The following is a 19,345-nucleotide window of genomic DNA, read 5'->3' as shown; positions in this document are numbered from 1 at the left end:
GCATACGCTATCTACCTACCGAGCCTACCTAGGTATCGCTCAATCTTCAGTTGGTTCATTTGGGGATCCTTGTCGGTAAAGCGGGAGCTAAACTTAGCGTGATCCATGGCATGTGAAGGTTACGGAGGGACAATATTGCAAGCTGGTCTGAACATATCGCACATTCCATTTACATTGGCCCTTTGGTTTGACATACTAAGCATTACACATTGATGGTTATTGACGCTGCGCACTTGATCAAAGAGTGAAGATATTCGGAAACTGCATCTTAATCATTGGGTAACGAGGAATTCGACACGATACGGAAAGAATTGAACATGGCGGACGCGGAGGAAAAGGCCAAGGCTGAAAAGCTGGCTGCGGCTAAGAAGAGGGTATGTTGTTCTATTTGTTGTGAGGGATGAGGGAGTGAGTTGATGCAGTGTGGGGGTTAGAGAGATGTATTGGGCGTTGATGATCGGGGGAGATGCTGAGGATAATTACTTACTGATGAGTGGCATTTAGGTTGAGGAAATGAAAAAGAAAAAGGCGAAGAAGGCAGGGGGGAAGAAAGAAGAGAAGGCGGGCGCGGTAGTTGAAGCTTCGAAGAGTGAGGAGGCGAAGGGCGAAGAGACGAAGAGTGAAGAAACGAAGAGCGAGGAGACCCACGAGACAACTGCTGCAGTACCATCCGAAGCTTCGACTGAAACACCACTCGAGGCTGCGGCCGAAACGCCAGTTGCCCAAGAAGATGCACCAGTCGAGGATGAAAAGAAAGAGGAAAACCCCGTAGAAATTTCAGAGACTAAGGACGAGGAAGAGAAGGTAGCGGAACTCAATTCAGCTTCGAGACATGGAAGATCACCCTCCTTATCGGTACAATCTAAGATGAGGTCATCGTCTTTTAGACAAGCTTCGGGACCCCTTTCACCGGAAATTGCTTTTAGTCCTAGTGGTGATACGGCGCCGGATATTTATAGAAAGCAAGCTTTAAGAATCGAGGATTTGGAGAAGGAGAATAAAAAATTGAGTAAAGAGGCGGTAGATGCAGAGAAGAGGTGGAAGAAGGCAGAGGAAGAATTGGAGGATTTGAGAGAGGCAGAGGGGGAATTTGCCAAAGGAGAAAAGGGTTCTGAAAATGGGACTTCAGAGGAAATTGAGAAATTGGTAAGCTCTGGACCACAGCGCACGATTCAATCTGGGCTAATTGAATATCGCAGAAATCTGAAATCGCGGCGCTCCAACGACAAAACACACAACTTCAGGTTTCTTCCACTCGCAAACATGTATCTTCGCCTTCGACATCGGTGCCAGCACCATCGGAGTTGGAAGCCGAGCTTCGTTCCAAATCCTCGACGATCGAATCTATGGAAATTGAGATTTCTAATCTTAGAGCGCAGCTTGAACGTGTCGCATCTGGATCATCTGTAGAAAAAGAACAGATCACCGCTCTGGAGGAAAAATTGGCAAGGAGTGAAAAGTTGGCTGCAAATGCGCAACGAGAATTGGGAGATCTGAAGAAGAACCTTGAACGAACGACTGAAAAGGCTGTTAAGGAAGGTAGCGAACGTATATCCGCAGAGACCAAACTACGCACGTTAGAAAGAGAAACAGAGGAGGCCAAGGCACACAGTGATGAACTTCAGAGGAAGGTAGAGGCACTTGAAAAGAAAGTATCTACACTTACGACGCTTCACAAAGAGCACGATGCCCGATCACAAGCTCAGAAGAAAGAACATGAAAGAGTGGAAAAAGAAGCATCAGACCTCCGAGCTCGATTCGCTACTGTCGAGAACGAAAATTCACGTCTCAAGGAAGAAAGGGAAAGATTGAAGAAACGAGATGCGCAAGGCATCGATGATGAAGGGGTTGATGAATTGGAAAACGAAGAGAGACAACGCTTGGAAAAGAAAGTCAGGGAATTAGAGGCGGAAGTTCATGAATTGAGAAGAGGCGTATGGAGAGATCGAAGAATCGAATTACAGGGCGAAGGGGACGAGGGACTTACGAGTCCCAGCGCAAGATTCACAGATGTGGATTTAGGTGGAAGTGGAAGTCCTCATGCGAGAAAGAGTGGAGGTCCACAAGGAATGGGGATTGGGGATTATTTGACGAGTGGCTTTAATGCTATTACGGGAGGTACGGCACCGGTTGGACATGGACATGGACATGCAGGAGCGGATGAAGATGATGAATTGTTGGATGATGATGAATTCCTTGAATTCGACGAGGAAGCTTTCAGGAAGGCACAGCAGGAGGAGGCGATGAAGAGGATTGAGAGGGTGAAGGAGGTTAAGCGGGCGTTGAAGAATTGGGAGGGTTGGCGATTGGATCTCGTGGAGAATAGGAGTGCGGGTGGGGAGGGCGTGGGAGAGATTTTTGAGATATAAAAAAAAAGGGTTTATGTAGTTTGCTTTATTTATAAACTACCTATGTGTTTGTTTGAGGCGAATGAATAATAAGCCTTGGAATGAAGTGATGAATGGGAATTGAAAATGGAAAATGAAAAATGGAAAATCTCAGATGGGATAGATGGTTGTTGGATGATTACTTGTGAGTGAATGTATGTATCAATCAGTAGAAGTCGGTAAGTACCTACCTACCTAGTAGGTATGGTATGGTATGATGCTATGCGAAATAAATGTATACATATTATATTATATTATATATACTTAAATAGAATAGATACATTCAGTTTAATCCAATCCAATCCAATCCAATCCAATCCAATCCAATCCAATCCAATCCAATCCAATCCAATCCAATCCAATCCAATCCAATCCAATCCAATCCAATCCAATCCAATCCAATCCAATCCAATCCAATCCAATCCATATACAATAGATATAGGTAATCAACAGAGAAAATCGAGAGAATCCAAACTCGTATATATCACCACTACACTATATATCTAGATAGGTAGGTATATGAATATCTCTAAGGACCTTGGGAGTGTATATAGCTAGTAGGCAGATAGTGCGAGGCAAGATAGAATTTTCTCTTTGCGATTTGTATATACATATATATACATGTATACATAGGTATGTATATATATACATTTACCTGGGTATGGAGGTATCTAGATAAGTACTAGGTAAGTAGTTAATTATTCAAGATAGGTATGAGAAGATAGGTATACCTCGATATCCATTTAAATACCTACCTACTCATCCGATGATTTAAGTAACAAGCAGAGAGAGCTTCGTATCAATTTGGAAAGTAAGTTCCTAAGAGTGCTCAGGTGTCGAGATATATTATATTGATTCTATGATTGACATATCTCATCTCATTTCATCTTTTGTTTTTGAATAAGCTGTAATCTCTGATTTCCTTATTTATTACTACCTACTGCCTAGGTAAGCTTCTTCCATCACAATCCCATCTCGACTTCACTTTAGCTAGGTAGAGAACTCCTGAGAAATCCAATCATCCTGCCTCCCTTCTATCTTCCATCCAATCTCGATATCCAATATTCAAGACCTTGAATCTAATTCCTGAAGCCAACTACCCTTTCATATCATATCACATCATAATATTTCCAAAGCAAAGCAAAACAAAAATGAAATGCGCCGACCACCTGCATCCATAAAAAGGGGTATATCCTGAAGAATAAACAGTATTCTGTTCGTACCGTCCCATCCCATCCCAATTCCTCGCCTTCCCAACCTTCCCATCATCAAGCCCCATTTCTACCACATCTTCTCTCATTTCCATTTCTCTCCCCAACATTCGTAGATTTCGTTAAATGCTGCTTCAAGTTCATGATGATGCATGCGTTCATTGTCTTCATAATGAAGGCAAATTCTTATTTTCTGCACTGTTTTCTTTTTTCTGTTTCTGATTGCGTCTGTTTGTCGTTTCATTCCATTTCGTGTCATTTTCGTGAAGTCGTAGTACTGTATCTACCGTATATTTCGTAAAACTTCGTCATAAAAGCATTGTCCAAAGTCGTGTCCCGAATCATACTGTCCCTCGCAAGGGCATTGGTGTAGCGATTTAGATTCGTAATGTATCATGTATGTGCAACGATACTCAAAGCCTCTGGCTTCCTCCGTCTTCCCAATCAATAATGAATTCCAAGTGAAACATCCAGCGATTCTCTTTTGAGATAACTGAATCAGTCATTCTTGAGAACCCGAGCCAGTCCCCTTAAGGAAAATGAGCAAACTTTTCACTTCTCGGACTTCCGATCGAAGAACTTTGTTCCACTGATGCCCTTCTCTTATGCATCAATGGACTACTCTGTAACTCACTCACAACTCCCAACCATCCACTCCTCTGTGGACTTCCGGTGCCTTCATTATGCCCTATAGCATTGCTCGTGATTCTCCTTAGCGGCGGTGTACGTTTGAGATTCTCGCTCAAATTACTCGGAAGCGTCCTACTCCGAATAGGAGAGCCGAAGGTTTTATCTGCATCTTCCTTTTCTCTCTCTTTTTCCTTTTCTTTCTCCTTCAATACAACTTCCGTTTTCGCAGCCACCATTCCCAGATACACGACGAGGAAACGCATGCGCAATAGATCCAATTTACGCACTCGCTCTTCGAGATCCCGACGGGTCGTTCCCCATAATATCCGAGATCCGAGTTTTAACCTCTTGTGATCTTCTTTACTAACCATCTTATTCAAAAGCTCTCTTAAATCATCGCCGCATCTTTGGATTTCGCGTACCATGCCCGCTAATCGAAGTTTATCTTCGAGTTTGGAGATTCTGCTGATATCATGATCATAAGAGGCGTTTTCTTGAACACTGGATTCGAGCACAGAGAGATAGGTGGTTAAGTCTTGAGGTGCGGTATTGTAGGCTGAAAGGTGGGTGAGGAGGGTTTGGACAAGAAGAGGAAGGGAAACAGCGGTCGCGGCGCAGGTGAGGAGAAGGGAAGTGGGCAGACTAGATTGGAGGGGGGACATTGGTGGGAGGGATTGGATTAATGGGTTGAGGGACATTTTGCTGGGGTGGCTGATGATGATGGTAATAAGGTGGTAGAGTGAGTTGTGCACATATTCAAATTTTGAGAGAAGTATTGTCGCATTCGATCTAGATTGATAGAGAGGTTGAGATGAAGAAGAAGGATGGTGAGGTAACAGAAATGAGATGAATAGATGTGAGATGGGTGAATCATGAAGTAACCTCTCCCTTAGCCGGATATCTAGGATAATCAAGAGAGGCAAAAAGAAAAGAGGAATACTTGGTCCTGCGTACCTTGCCTAGGTAGTATTTTTCGCTCCGTACCACTTACTCACTTCCGCACATGTATGGAAACCAATAGATCAAAACGATTCAAAAACCAATGGATGGTGGGAGAATGAACCCTTGTACTTGCAGAATCATCACATGCGGCCTTTGAATTTTTGCAAGTTAACCTTAACGGAGAGAACCTAGGTAAGGATCCTTGTGTGGTGGTGTGAGACGATGTAAGTGAGTAAGTGAGTAAGTGAGTAAGTGAGTGAGTGAGTGAGTTCTGTTGGGAACTGGAGGGAACTGGGAGGAAAGGTCCAAGGTCAAAGGTGTGTGTAATCTGATCAAGATCAGTCGTCAATCATCAATCATCATTCATCATTCATCACTCATCACTCACTCATCACTCATTTGGATTTTGCTGATTGATATGCGATAAGAAAAAGGAAAATGTGACAATGCAACACAAATCAAGAAGTGGAGAGTTTTGTCAACATTTCGTCCCATTGTTGGCCAATTGAACCATGAATTCACCACGCGTGGGGTAGGTACATACAGTAAATTCATGTAAAGCACCATGACCTGCAGTAGAGAAAAATCCACATCTCTGAGTCAAATCCACTAATACACAACGACAATTCTTCTGCGACTTTGATAGGAAAGTTTCAAGATCGGCACGGATTACTTTACTTCACTTCACTTCACTTCGGTCCAGTCGAGTCCATTTCAATATCATAAAAAAGACAAACCATACCGTCGTCAACCATGGAAACTTCCAAACCAGAAATCTCCCCGCCTCCGTCTCTCTCCCACCTCTTCACATACCCCTCTTCCACCCCACCCTCGCTCATCACCCAAGGTGCCGAAGCGCTCCTCTACAAATCCACATACTTACTGCCGTCTCTGCCCTGCGCACTAAAATGGCGCCCGTCGAAACCATATCGACATCCGATTCTGGATCAGCGACTGACGAAAGCGAGGATATTGGCAGAAGCGAGGGTGTTGGTCAAGTGTAGGAGGGAGGGCGTGGTTGTGCCGGCTGTATATGCGGTGGATGAGGGAAGGGGATGTATAATGGTCGAGTGGATTGAGGGGGAGGTGGTGAGGATTAGATTGAATGAGTGGCTGGAACGGAGGAAGCAGAAGGAAGGGAATAAGGAGGTTACTGGGGAGGAAGAGGGGACTGAAGATGCGGTGGACCTTATGAGGAGGATTGGACGGGCCGTGGGAAGGATGCATGGGGTCGGGGTTGTGCATGGAGATCTGACGACGAGTAATTTGATGTTGCGCCCAATACAAGTTGAAGGAGAGGAGACAAACAACGGGAAGGAATTAGAAGGGGAGATCGTTATAATTGATTTTGGATTGGCGAGCCAGACTACAGCAGATGAGGATCGTGCGGTCGACTTATATGTGTTAGAGAGAGCATTTGGAAGTACTCATCCAAGGGCCGAGGGGTTGTTCAGAGAGGTCTTGAATGCGTATGGAACAAGTTATAAAGGGGCACAGGTGGTTTTGAAGAAGTTAGAGGATGTGAGAATGAGAGGGAGAAAAAGGAGTATGTTGGGTTGAAAATTTACAATCGACTTTTGATTCCATAATATATCCAATGTTTGTATTAGAATTTCTTGATCTCTGTCCATGTACTTGTCTTCGTATCCATCAGCTATCCAAACACTACAATTTTTCCACCAGGTAATCTTGTTATTCCAAGTTGTTCCCGTTATTTCCAACACGCTATTGGAGCAGAAACCCGCAATTCGCCATTGCGCCAAAATTCAAACCCCCCATTGTACTTTTGATGTTCACTCTCTCAATTCTGCCGAAGCGAAATATCCCTTATTTTCTATCACGCCACGATCACGGACAATTGCGGTATATTTGACCACCCATTCCGGCTTCAAGTCACCTTTCATACCATCAATTCCCCTCTTAGATTCTGACAGCACACCAGCGCCTCTAACTCCTTGTCCCAAAAGCTCCCGCAATGTTCCACTAGGCAATATATCGGTGCAATCATTGTGAGTATAAAGTTCGATGTTCTCTTGTTTGGCGATCTTGAGCAAAGGCTGTGGAACTCTGCAACAATCTTTCACATTTATCTGATCGACTTGTGGTCGTACTCTGACGTTCCCAAGAAACTTAGCAAGTTTCGCTGTGCCAAATTCGGCCAATCCTAATTTCTTTACAATTCCTTGCTCAAATAGTTCTTCCAATATAGGCCAGGTCCCAAGTTCTTCGGCTTCATTTCCTTGTTCCGAGTTCTTCTTGTCTGCTTCCCATTCGCAGTCGCCGTCAAAGGACATTCCAGGAAATGAAACGATTAGGAGATCAATTGACTCGACACCCAATTCTTTCATTACCAAATTTAGAGCATCTTTTGTATGTTTTGACCTCGACTTCACATCCGTATTGGCCATATAAAACAGTTTAACAGTAATTTCGTAATTCTCGGGCTCTTCTGCAAGCCCAGATAGAGACCAGTCTATGGTGGGGATATAAAAGTCATTGTCTTGTCTAGTTGTCCAAATGGAAACTGGCGGACGACTCGGTGATCTATTCTCTTCATCTGATTCATCGTGTCCATTGACTCCATTCGCATATGAAGGTGTGGGTGAATAGTCTTGCTGCGCAGCTAGAAAATTGCTCCGGAGGGAATTTGTGAGTTCAAGATTTGACCGGTCCGCGCCGGGTTTTCTAATAATGGAAGGACCTCCGACCATAATATTTCTAAAGACTCAGTCAGTCAATTGCTTTTTTGAGAGATGAGTTGGGAAAAACGTACGACGTGGAAAGTATTAATCTAGTCATGATTGATTATATCGAATTTGATGGGAAAGTGGGATGCGAATTCCTCTGGATTGATTGAGAAGAACACAGATATAATACAATTCTAATCGCACGGAATATAATATATTATAATATAACGAAAAGAAATCTAAGGGTTTAGGGAAAAGAGTGAATAGGACCGAAGAGAAATGTACAAGATAATAAAGGATAAAAGGGAAAAATTATATTATTCTATCAATACTGTCACAAGTGTTTGTCGGTACTTGCTCACTAATCCTTTACTTATCTGCCCCTCCATCATTCTTTGTAAGCCGTTGCAAGCGCGGAGATTCCCCGAACTTTGCTTGCACCCCTGCAAACAATTAACAAGGCTCCTCCTTTTGCCCAGACACGACACCCTCAAGGCTGAGATATCAATCTTCTCGAAAAACAATTATAATCATGGCCATTCAGTAAGTAAATGTTTGAAAAGATGATATGAAGATACTTGAATTAAGCTAACATCACGCAGCTATCTCATCTTGTTATCGCGGCAGGGCAAAGTTGTATGTACTTCTCCTTTCTCTGGATGAGAAGCAGCTCGAAACATACTCTAACTGTCCACAGAGACTCGCAAAATGGTTTACAACATTATCGCCAAAAGAGAAGGCGAAAATCATTAAAGATGTCTCCCAACTTGTGCTGGCTCGTAGAACGAGAATGTGCAATTTCTTAGAGTACAAAGGTCAGAGTGGTTCTACAAAACCATATCTAGAGCTTCATGCTGATTACATCAATGGCAGATTCGAAGATAGTTTATCGACGATACGCTTCTCTCTTCTTCATCGCAGGTTGTGCTTCGACCGATAACGAACTCATTACTCTGGAGATTGTTCACCGCTATGTTGAGCAGATGGACAAGTACTACGGAAATGTCTGCGAGCTGGTAAACCTTACGTCTCAAGATGGAACGTGGCATATATACTAATATGGAATCAGGATATTATTTTTAACTTTCAAAAAGCATATTTCATATTGGATGAGTTATTACTGGCGGGCGAAATGCAAGAGAGTAGTAAGAAGAACGTGCTTAGGGTGATATCAGCGCAAGACTCAATTGAAGATACGGAGGTGAGTGGTGAGCATCAATTTGGGTCGTAGTGGTTATTCTGGGCATTCTTCCATTTTACAACCTTTTGAGGGACAACATCATTCAAACTCGAATTTCTTTCATGCTGATTGAAATTCCGCAATTCCAGGTCGACGAAGAAATTACCAAGCTTATGTGAATCAGTGTTTTTACACATGTATTACAGAAATATATGGGTGGATGGAGTCTGGCGCGAAAATATTATATACCACTTTCAAGCAATTTGAAGCGTTGTGCATGAATTTTAGTGATGGGCTTGTTTGCTAACTAGGTGATGGTTCCTCTCTTTAGGCCCAAGAAGAGGTGATAAGCGGACTTCGGGAGATCGGTCTGGCTTAATACCCCTTTTACAACTGCCGACCTGGAGTTGGGAATTCATGTGAATGGTACTGGCGTTCTTCTTAGGGTGTTTAATGGATGGTAAGATACCCAGGAGGAATCATCAGTTAGGTATGAACTACGAAATGGCGTTTGTGTAAGTTGAGCGTGGAATTAAATGCGCCGAGTTATTGGATTACCTTTAAGTTTTGACCCCTCTGAATGTTAATTGTAGTGACTCTTGCTTGGCATTATTCCGCTTTTCCTCTCGACTTGTCTCGAGCTTGTCTATTGCACTTGAGCTGCACTACTACTTGGCTCGTAAGCCAGGTCGTCACCCATGCTCACCATGATACTACTCATGTAGCCATTCATGTCTCACAGATTGACCATGCTGTTTGTTACTAACATGCAGAGAGTCGAGATTCCTGAAGAATGCTCGACATGTGACCGAGTTCTCCGAGAGGCAATTCTTGATTACGTGATATTATATGTCATCAGGTAAAACCCCTTTACGAAGTGAAGGCTGCAAACGTGCTTGATTCTTCAATGCAGATTTGAGAAGATGACCCTCAAATTGACCGTCACCCGAACCTGATTCACGATACTTTGAAACCGTTGAATCTGTAACCAGCTTCCGGAATTGATAACAGTCTATTCTTCACGCACGAGAATCATTTATTGGTTGTTGGGTAATAAAGGTACAGAGGTAAGATATTGATCTCCCCAGAATCCCAGACCAGATCAAACTTCATGATCCACTTTGTGCGACATCGTTTATCCATCAAGCTAATACACATTGAGACTAGCTTATCAATCGTTACGGTCACAATCAAGGTTATCAACTTGTGTCTCCACACTCATCATCCGGCTCACCCCATCCCCCCCGACTCTTCTTCGGTATCAACAACCACACACCGTCTATCCCATTACTACGCATCTCAACAATACTTCGTACATTATCACATTTAAAATGCCCATTACCTGCTAGACATAAAGTCTAGCTAAAGAACATCTTGATATCACCTCCGCAGCCAGCGCAGGAAGTATCAATCTTGCTTTCTTAGTTCACGCAGGTCCTACAAACACACCGATAACGGAACAAAGAGCGACACGTTTGGTCCATACTTCACCCCTAAACACTACTCTAAACAACACCATTAACAACACATTCATACTACACAACACACCATCACCAAAAATCATTATATGAGGTTTTAAGTACCTGGTTTTCAGTTCAACGAGTCTGAAGAATCATCCGAAAGGTTGTTTATCTCCACAGAATACTCGGGCTCCGTAGCCACATACTTCTCACTTTCTTCAAAGCGCGCGAGTCGTCGTTCCGCCTCTTCTTCAATCATCCTTCACCACTATCCACGATAAGAACTTATCTAAATCAATTTCAATCCTCATCTCAGCAAAGATGAAGTTCCTCCCTTTACGCGACTTCGACAATATCACCAGTGCGTTGAATTTCAACACACCCGATTGCCACGTCATTGGTGGTTGTGATCTCTATACAACCAAAGCTGCTGGCTCCGACAAGAAACTTTACAAAAATATTGAGAACTCACTAGAATCTCAATATGAATCTCTACTCAAACTATCGGCCTCCGTATCGCCTCCTCTTGATCCCACCGAAGCCGGCGTAAATCTCTCACGTTCAAGTCCTTTTGGACCCTTGAGCCAGGTATCGAGTCGTCGAACTTTCGCGTATCTCATTGCAACACTTAACGCAAGTCATCCTGACTACGACTTCTCGCACAATCTTAGACCTGCCGATTTCCACAAAGAACGAAGTCTGAAGACTGTTATCAATACCATTGATTCGACACTTTATAATCTTAGACCAAGTTCGGGTATGACGCTTCATGTCCCATCGCAGACATCATATAAGACAACTTCATCTGCCGGTGCTACAAGTCAAGCCTGGTGTCCACAGATGTGGGCTTTGATTGATAAGGAGATGACTCTCAAGGACTGTACAGTCTATTCTTGGGCTCCTCCTGATGAGCCGTTTGACGGTGAATTGGGATCTATTTGGAGCCTCAACTACTTCTTCTTCAACAAAGAGAAAAAGAGAGTCGCGTATTTCTATGTTCGAGCTGTTCCAGTCATGAGCCACAGTCCAAGTCAAGGCCAGGGCATTACAGGCCGAGAAGCCGAGTATAACGACGCCGGTGCAAACAAACGGGCTAGATATTGGCTAGGTGATCGTGCCGATAATCTTATGATTGATCAAAATGGCGACGATGATACTGATGTCAACATGTGGGATGAGGACGACCAAGTAGACCCTGAAGAGGAATACTACGACGGCTATGATGATGAAGCTGACGATGAATTCGATGATCGGAATTACAAAGCACCTATACGTGGTGTTAGTGAAGATATGGCTGCTTCGATGGATATTGATTGTTGATCAACTATTTCTTTCACGTCTCTTTGCATTTTTTGTTTAGCAAGCATAATGGCTGGCGTACTGGACAAGTCGATGGCAACGACTTTTGATTTTCTTTCTTTTCACTCCTTCTCTTTTCTTTGTGATCAAAATACCACATCTGTATGTTTTGCTTTCTTCTGCTTCTTGTCTGTACTTGTGGGCTTTTTGGTCGGCTATCTGTAGGAACATGGGATGGATGACGTGATGAACTATTCGGCATGGCGTTCGGCTACGGTTCGGTTCGGTGAGAGCGTACTGGGTTGGCTGGCGTTGTACCTATAGTTTTACTCCCTCTTGCTAGGTAGCTTTTGGGAAGGATATCGGTGGTGCGGCGGATGCATTATACTTGGATGGGTGATTATGCAGGCGTATGCGTATACGTATGCATAGTATGGTTAATACTTTCAACAACATGATACCGTGACAATCCAATAATATGAAAACACTTCTTCGTAGATATCCCGGGTTGCTGTGGCCTTGGTTGTACATTCTTCGACTGTCAAAGCTGTCTGTATATGTGAGAGATGAGCGTACTCAATATTCACATTGAACATCTCTCTCGCTGCACTTGATAATGTTGGACAGTAGGGCAGTAACTCAAGTCTGGAGAGAACGACTTGGTCATGATGCTATCCAGTCCGCTTCGGTAAGGTCAAGTGAAGTAAAGTGAAATGAAGAGGAATAATTCACAAACCATTCATTGCAAATGTGAATCAAAAGAAGTATTTAGTTGAGCATTTACTCAAGGATCCATACATTCTAATAGTATTGTACCTATATCCTCGTATCTTCATCTTGAATGAAAATAAAATGTAAACTTCTCTAAAAACTTCTTTTTCTCTCTAAAAAAATTCAGATAGATAAAACATCTCCTCATCCCCTCTAATATCGTCTAAATCTGCATCCACCAAAATACAAAAACAAAAACACAGAAAACAAAAAAACACAGGAATTCCCACGAGACGACAACACACGATAGCGCAAAACATTGTCGCGGTATGTACATCTGTCAATCCAGCCCGATACGCCTATCCCAATGGTGGCGCAGCGGCACTTCCATTGTTCGAAATTCGAGATGATGAGCGTAACATACGCTGTGAAATGGGGTATCATTCGCTGAAACAAGAGACAAAAGATGGAAAGGCAAAAAGACAAAATTCTGATGAGATGATTTAAAGATGGAAAGATTAGGAACGCAAATAGGAAATTGGAAATCGGTGGTTTAGGTAGAGTAGATGCTCCTTGTGGGAAGGAAGGAGAGAGATGGAAGGTGCGTTGATGCGTTGATGCGCTGAAGGGGGTGGTGTAAGAGTGTGAAAAGTGGAGGCGAGGTTGATCGAGGTAGAGTGTGAGTGGTAGAGATGGAAGGTTGAGCTACCGATGCGGGGGTAGAATAGTCTAGCATAACTTGTACTGTTGAAGACATCTTCCTATCCCAAAAAAGGGATATTGGATGCTAGTAGAACAGAGCGGGCGAAACTATTTTCTCCCCCACATCTTCGCAAACCCACGCTGTTGCTGCTCACGCCTGGCAGCACCATCTTGGAATTCGTCGCTGACGGAGCTTCCGCTGCTTTGAATCTTGGTACTGCGTGGATTGCCGAAAATCTTGAGGAGGACGGTCATAATGACGCTGCTTAGGATACTCAAACAGAGAATGCCAATCATAACGAGATTACTCTTGCGGTAGCGATGAGGTCCTGCTTTGGCATCCTCGGGCCATCCGGTATAGAGTGCGTAGGTAGTTGTGATACTGCCGAGATTGCCAAGACCGGACACAAGAGCTGATGCGGCGGCAACGCCTACTTCTCCGTGGCGATGTTGAAAGATCTCATTGGTCCATGTCATGCAGATGGGGACTGTGGGACCAAGTCCATATCCGACCATAAGGAGACCACCGTAGCGTGCCCAGGGGTGAGAGACAGGGGCAAAGGTGGTGGTAAGGAGACCGGCAATTTGAATGAGTACGGCGGCGGAGAAGAAGAAAGCTCGGTACTTGTGGAAACGATCGGAGATTGGAGTGACCATAAGAATTGCAATGAGATCCATCTATTATTTGTCAGCTTCGAGTCCTATATCATCACTTTGGTGCATTTTACTCACGATCCAAATGGGTGCAGTGAGCAAGCTAAGAGTTATACCCGAGAAGGAGGAGTCGATTCCTTGTATAATGACGGTAGCGTAGAGTTGCGTTCCAATACCCACGCCAACAACACCGAAGTACATCAGAGTAAGAGGCCAAAGTCGCCAGTCAATCAAAACATAAGCAAGGTCTTTCCAGCCCCATGACCTTGGATGATAAACTCTTCTCAGGTCCTGATAATGAATCTCGGCATCCTCGCCCGTCAATACCGGTGGAGTAGAAGGAAGCCATCTTGCGAGACCTGTGGGGACTCGTTCTTCTCCAGGTGGAAGGGGACGATCTGGCAACCACCAAAGAAGCGAGATACCAAGCACAATGCCACAAAGTCCATACAACAAGAACATCCATTGAAAACCAACAAGTCCACTGGTCCCATCCATTTTCTGGAAACCGGCGGAAACAAGACCTACAACAGCAGCGGAAAGCTGAGATGCAGTGAAGTACATGCCAATACGCTTGCCAGTTCTTGAGGGTGGATAGAACAGCGTAAGGTAATAAGCCATTCCTGGCCACATTCCCGCAGTAACTACACCAAGAAGGAAACGAAGGAGCCTAAACAGTATTAGCAATGAAATCAGACGTGATAGAAGGAATCAACTCACATCAAACTCCAAGCCGCCTTCACAGCTGCAAAACAAGCTCCAATAATACCAACCGCGAGAACAATACGACTCATCCAAACTCTTGGACTCAGTTTTGTCATGATCAAGTTTGAAGGTAAGTCGAAGACGACATAGGCAACATAGAATAAAGCTAGAGCCGTGGAAGTTTGTTTGGCTGTCAAGTTCAAGACTTGGGCGAGATCATGGCCCGCTGATGCATTCATAGTTTGAGCAAGACCAACATTGGATCTGATAGCGGAACAGAGGAAATACAAAACCCAGAATGCTATATATGTATTAGTTGCTGTTTGCAAAAAGAGTGTTATATGAATCACCTGGAATAATGCGGCGATCGATTTTCCTACATTATGATGTCAGGATATACAACCTACAAACTTGTCATAGTTTTGGAAGTTGTAGTTTATCCTTACCTATAAACCTTCTCAATTCTCTCGATGTTGACTTCCTCATCATCATATGCTCTCCCAGATTCATCGGCGTAAACTTCATTTGCATTCAGACTTTTCCCATCAAGCTGTCCCTCATGTATAGCTATGGTGGGGTCGTGATCACCAAAACTTCGGTCCCCAGCTTGTGCCATAATTCCTGTGAAGCAATGGAAATGCGTGCTAACAGAGATTATGGTCTTTCAAAGGTACTTGTGCAACTGAGATCTAAGAGTTCCTCAATTGCTGTTTTATTTGGAAGATCAAATGAACAGAAGAGTAAGAGAGACGAGGGATGGTCAGAGGGATGGAAAGAATATTCTGATTTTTGATGTGTGGTGGGAGCTCCCGTAGTGGGGTTGGTGGGTTCAACATTTCCCATCGGGGGCTCTGGGCCCGGTACTAATGCTAATTTTGATTAGCTCTTGAGAAATCATTGCTGTAGACCCAATTTTCTATAGAACAGTTGTCTTGGTATCTCAATATCGTGAGTGAAGATGTCGTTGATGAGACGTAAAGCTTCTTGGGGGTTGTATCAGAGCGAGTCTTTTCTCAAAAATGCTTCAACTCATGGATATCTAGTATTTTCGTTTGCATCATGTACAGAGTCCCCATTAAAATTACTTATCTGGCCAATACCACATACTCGGGTCTACCTACACATCCGCTTCTATTGAAGTTAATGGGTTTGAAGCTTCAATGTGGAATTTTATTCCACAGCCCCATTCTGGTCAATCGCTAACCTCCCTGCCAATTCCCAAAAATTCCATCTGTAAATCCTTAAAAAAATATGTCTCCGTTGCTCTCAACATTACTAACATGAGTATCGATACACTTTCATTAAGCCCAAACCAGTTTCTTCACCTGATGTCCCAACACGTCGAATAGTCCCGTGCTTTTCTTGGCCTCGGCCAAACTAATGATATTACCCTCCTCTACAATGTCCCTTCTCTCCTCTCCAGTCTCTCTTATACTTCCAATCTCAACCATTCTTCTAATCTCTCCACAGACACTCTTCACTTGCTCGGCCTCACTAACTCCCTCGTCTGATACCGCAGATCTGGAGGGCAGAGCCTTGAATGCGAGAACCTTCACAACATCTTTAGGTTCCGCTATACTTTGATTTTGTAGACCTGAGATTAGGTTTGCAAACCCGGCGGCAATTGGGGCAACGACAGAGTTGGTAGTAGATGTGGATGTGGGCGTGGATGTTTTCTCTTCAAGGGACAGTTTCGAAGAAGGAAATTCCGTAGCCATAGATCTCGTATTCACACGAATAATATCGTTTGAACCAGCTTTATAAGTGATTACAAAACCCACATTCCTCTTCTCATCAGCCTGAGCTTGTGACAAAGTACTCGTGATGTATGTTCCAAACTTGATACCGGTCACCTGGTTTAAGTCCACTCTCACGAAAGATGATACTTTCTCGATATTCCAATCAAAGTGGCACATATACAATGCCGCATCTGTCAATAGGAGGACAGATTCCTCAAAAGGACTAGATTTGATCGTATTTGGTACTTGCGGAGTGAGAAATGTCCATCCTCCAATAAATTCTTCACGATCGTCAGCAACGACGAGTTTCTGGGAAACGTCGATAGCTTGTTGCCTCATTTTTTGCATCGAAACGCCAGGATCACCACTCATCATATTCGCCTCGAAATCTTCGAACACAAGATAGCTCACGTTTCCTAGCAAGAAATCAATGGCGGCTTGACTGAAGTAGTCATTCACAATACTAAAAATCAATTAGCATCTTAAGTTTTTAATTCAAAAGTTTGACGTACCCGCTGTAAAATCTGGAGATAGAAAGCCCCATATCTGTGATAGCTCCCTTGTAATCCCGCTTTCTGGTACGAGTGAAGTCTCCCTTCAATGCTGCAGTAGAGGCATATTGCTTAGAAATGGCGTCACCATTGTCGGCCCACAAAGTGTTAAACCATTGCTGGGTTTGATCGACTTGTAGAGTGATATCTAGCCCCTCATTCTTTAACTGTATTTCAAGGGCTCGCTTTGCTACTGCACTTTGAACAACATTTGTTCGATCCAGACAATCCATACAGTTCGTCCTTAAAACGCCATTCTGTTTCGATACAAGTTTCCCATCGACTTCTACAGTGTTCGAGAACGAGTCAAGCTTCTTGCCCAGTATTTCCATGAGCAGGCTAACATTCTCAAACTTCATGCCTTTGCAAATAGCATGGAAATCAAACCATTCAAATCCAATGGATTTTTTAAGCTCGCTAGCTCGGGAAACGTTAAGAAGAGTCATCAATTTCTCGTACTCTCCGCCAACTATTGCCTCGTTTCCATGTTTCTCTACCAAAGAAGCCACTTGAATGGCCCCGTAGCGATCACTTAGATTATCAAAATGCTTCTTGAAAGCATCATAATTTGTTTCGGTAGAGTGGTGAACTTGAGGCACAGGCTTAAAAGAGTAAGGTGACTGGGAGAAGAAGATGGGAATACTGCCACGTATCTGGACGAACGAATATATCTTACTCGAAGAACCCCAAACAGAATCCGATAAGATTTGCTCTGTTTCCACACCATTGGCGGTATTGCCGTCCTCATCCACACCTCGACGTAAATATCTAAGCCCGGCACGTTTGACTGACCTTCTAGATATTAATGTCAATAGATATGACTTTTCTGTACCAGCACGTGCTGTGAAAATTTGTTCATCTGAACTACTTGTTGTAATATCATTCATCTCCATGGAAGTCTTCCCAGTGTCTGAACCTACAACAGGGTTTGGTGGATTGCTATCCATCGAAAATGCACGCTGTCCTACAAAGCCCTGCATGAGAGGCAAGGCAAAAGAAGACTGGCCAGCATCAATAAATGGTAACACAAGATGTCGATTCCAGAAGAAGAGTGGATCAACTTCCTTATGCAATGGTAATTCAGAGTTTGTATTCCTCTTATTTGCCAAACTTCTTGTGATATCATGGTCGTAAGAGAAATAGTAACTCCTAGAGGCCCCAAACAATATCTGTGATGTTCGTAGTAATTTTGGCAGCATGCTCTCCGCGATGTCGCTAATATTTTCAGGAGTTTCAACCACCTCAGTGTCCTTGCCCTTATCGGGAATTGAGATATCAGTTTTCCCTTCAGCGGCTTCCGAAATTGTAGCTGATACACCTGTGGCCTTGGCATCTTGCTCTACTGTAGAATACGGCTCAGCGCTCATTCCCAGGTTCTTCTTCTGGTCCACGGCCCATCCTTTCTTCGAGAACCATTTTTGTGCAAATCTTCCATATCCCCCCTTCTTCGAGATCACATCCTCAGCCACGCTGCTCGTTCTTTTGTGTGCTTCTACTGCTGTATCGTCCTCCACTTCATCACTAACGACATCATCCTCGCTATCACTCTCGTCCAAGCCATGCTGCCCCTCAGTAGTACTCTTCAATAGCCCCGCTTTCGTACTATCAATCGAGATCTCTGCCTCGTTCTTGGAACTTAATGGGGTTAAAGCCACTTCAGTAATAACATATATAGGTTTCCCTTGTATTTGTGCCACTTGCTCTCTTTTCGTAATTGATATCAGGAAGGAGGTTTTGGAAACCGTCAAGAGACCTAGAGATGATTAGACATATACACCGCGCTCAATATCGCGAACACATACCGACAATACCAAATGCCTCGAAGCTTTTAGCAGGCGACCCCTCCACATCCCGTGAATCACTCGATACTTGCCCGATATGCTTATCTTTGTATGTGATCTTCGTTGAGGGGGCGGGGCGTTGGCCTTTTGGCGCTGTTGGTTGCAAAATCAACCCATCGATGGCGGCAAAGATAAGAAGTTTACGAGCGAGGCCAGGCATACTGGCAGTGTCTATATAATTATCATCGAGGTCATATGAGGAAGGATGTGGGTGGATCTTTAGAGAGTGGAATTAAAGTTTGGAGAATGAAGGATCAATTGGTACGTAGTTTTAGCTCTCAGGATCAACACTACCGGATTAGGGATATCTCAATTTACCATGTTAAGTACTTGATTGTTACCTAGGTAATCATTCATCACTTCAACCTTGAATTTTTGAAAAGGTTAACAGAATAACAATAAATCTGTACTTATTAAATAGTCCTGGTGGCTATTTCATTGTCGACCCTGAATCAAAACTTTGAAAGATGGTTATTGGGGTTACGAAGGTAAACGGCTCACCGGGGACAATTCTTATGGTTTCCTAACGACGAAGAGTCGACACGGAAAATTGATTAGCCAAAAGAATCATTTTTTCAATCTCCGCCAAGCCCAAGAACTATTTGTTTATCAATGTCAATGGGATCCTTATCTAGTGGTAGTGAAT

The 19,345-nt window shown here is 43.6% G+C and overlaps 8 protein-coding genes across 8 annotated transcripts; 4 read left to right on the top strand and 4 right to left on the bottom strand.

Annotated features, from left to right (window-relative positions):
- Positions 1-89: 89 nt before the first annotated feature.
- EAE98_008090 (uncharacterized protein) lies at positions 90-2,666 on the top strand. The gene is made up of 3 exons (XM_038955713.1): positions 90-374; positions 505-1,146; positions 1,200-2,666. Exons 1-3 carry the CDS (start codon positions 318-320, stop codon positions 2,367-2,369), a joined length of 1,869 nt encoding a protein of 622 aa, XP_038808007.1. The 5' UTR covers positions 90-317; the 3' UTR covers positions 2,370-2,666.
- A 1,462-nt stretch (positions 2,667-4,128) lies between these two features.
- Positions 4,129-4,926, bottom strand: EAE98_008089 (uncharacterized protein; the record flags this gene model as incomplete). The annotated part of the gene is made up of 1 exon (XM_038955712.1): positions 4,129-4,926. One exon carries the CDS (start codon positions 4,924-4,926, stop codon positions 4,129-4,131), a length of 798 nt encoding a protein of 265 aa, XP_038808006.1.
- Positions 4,927-5,923: 997 nt separating this feature from the next.
- On the top strand, positions 5,924-6,730 carry EAE98_008088 (uncharacterized protein; the record flags this gene model as incomplete). The annotated part of the gene is made up of 1 exon (XM_038955711.1): positions 5,924-6,730. The coding sequence occupies one exon, from the start codon at positions 5,924-5,926 to the stop codon at positions 6,728-6,730; it is 807 nt and encodes a 268-aa protein (XP_038808005.1).
- Positions 6,731-6,963: 233 nt separating this feature from the next.
- On the bottom strand, positions 6,964-7,969 carry EAE98_008087 (uncharacterized protein; the record flags this gene model as incomplete). Its single annotated transcript, XM_038955710.1, has 2 exons — positions 6,964-7,888; positions 7,944-7,969. The coding sequence occupies 2 exons, from the start codon at positions 7,967-7,969 to the stop codon at positions 6,964-6,966; spliced, it is 951 nt and encodes a 316-aa protein (XP_038808004.1).
- Positions 7,970-8,389: 420 nt separating this feature from the next.
- Positions 8,390-9,088, top strand: EAE98_008086 (uncharacterized protein; the record flags this gene model as incomplete). The annotated part of the gene is made up of 5 exons (XM_038955709.1): positions 8,390-8,400; positions 8,460-8,493; positions 8,555-8,672; positions 8,731-8,873; positions 8,927-9,088. The coding sequence occupies 5 exons, from the start codon at positions 8,390-8,392 to the stop codon at positions 9,086-9,088; spliced, it is 468 nt and encodes a 155-aa protein (XP_038808003.1).
- A 1,730-nt stretch (positions 9,089-10,818) lies between these two features.
- EAE98_008085 (uncharacterized protein) lies at positions 10,819-11,817 on the top strand (the record flags this gene model as incomplete). The annotated part of the gene is made up of 1 exon (XM_038955708.1): positions 10,819-11,817. One exon carries the CDS (start codon positions 10,819-10,821, stop codon positions 11,815-11,817), a length of 999 nt encoding a protein of 332 aa, XP_038808002.1.
- A 1,500-nt stretch (positions 11,818-13,317) lies between these two features.
- On the bottom strand, positions 13,318-15,184 carry EAE98_008084 (uncharacterized protein; the record flags this gene model as incomplete). The annotated part of the gene is made up of 5 exons (XM_038955707.1): positions 13,318-13,887; positions 13,942-14,533; positions 14,584-14,869; positions 14,919-14,944; positions 15,015-15,184. 5 exons carry the CDS (start codon positions 15,182-15,184, stop codon positions 13,318-13,320), a joined length of 1,644 nt encoding a protein of 547 aa, XP_038808001.1.
- Positions 15,185-15,869: 685 nt separating this feature from the next.
- Positions 15,870-18,859, bottom strand: EAE98_008083 (uncharacterized protein; the record flags this gene model as incomplete). The annotated part of the gene is made up of 3 exons (XM_038955706.1): positions 15,870-16,770; positions 16,820-18,611; positions 18,661-18,859. 3 exons carry the CDS (start codon positions 18,857-18,859, stop codon positions 15,870-15,872), a joined length of 2,892 nt encoding a protein of 963 aa, XP_038808000.1.
- Positions 18,860-19,345: the final 486 nt, after the last annotated feature.

The sequence above is a fragment of the Botrytis deweyae genome, assembly GCF_014898535.1.
Source record: "Botrytis deweyae strain B1 chromosome Unknown BDEW_020, whole genome shotgun sequence".
NCBI lineage: Eukaryota > Fungi > Ascomycota > Leotiomycetes > Helotiales > Sclerotiniaceae > Botrytis > Botrytis deweyae.
This window is presented reverse-complemented; position numbering and strand designations above follow the sequence as displayed.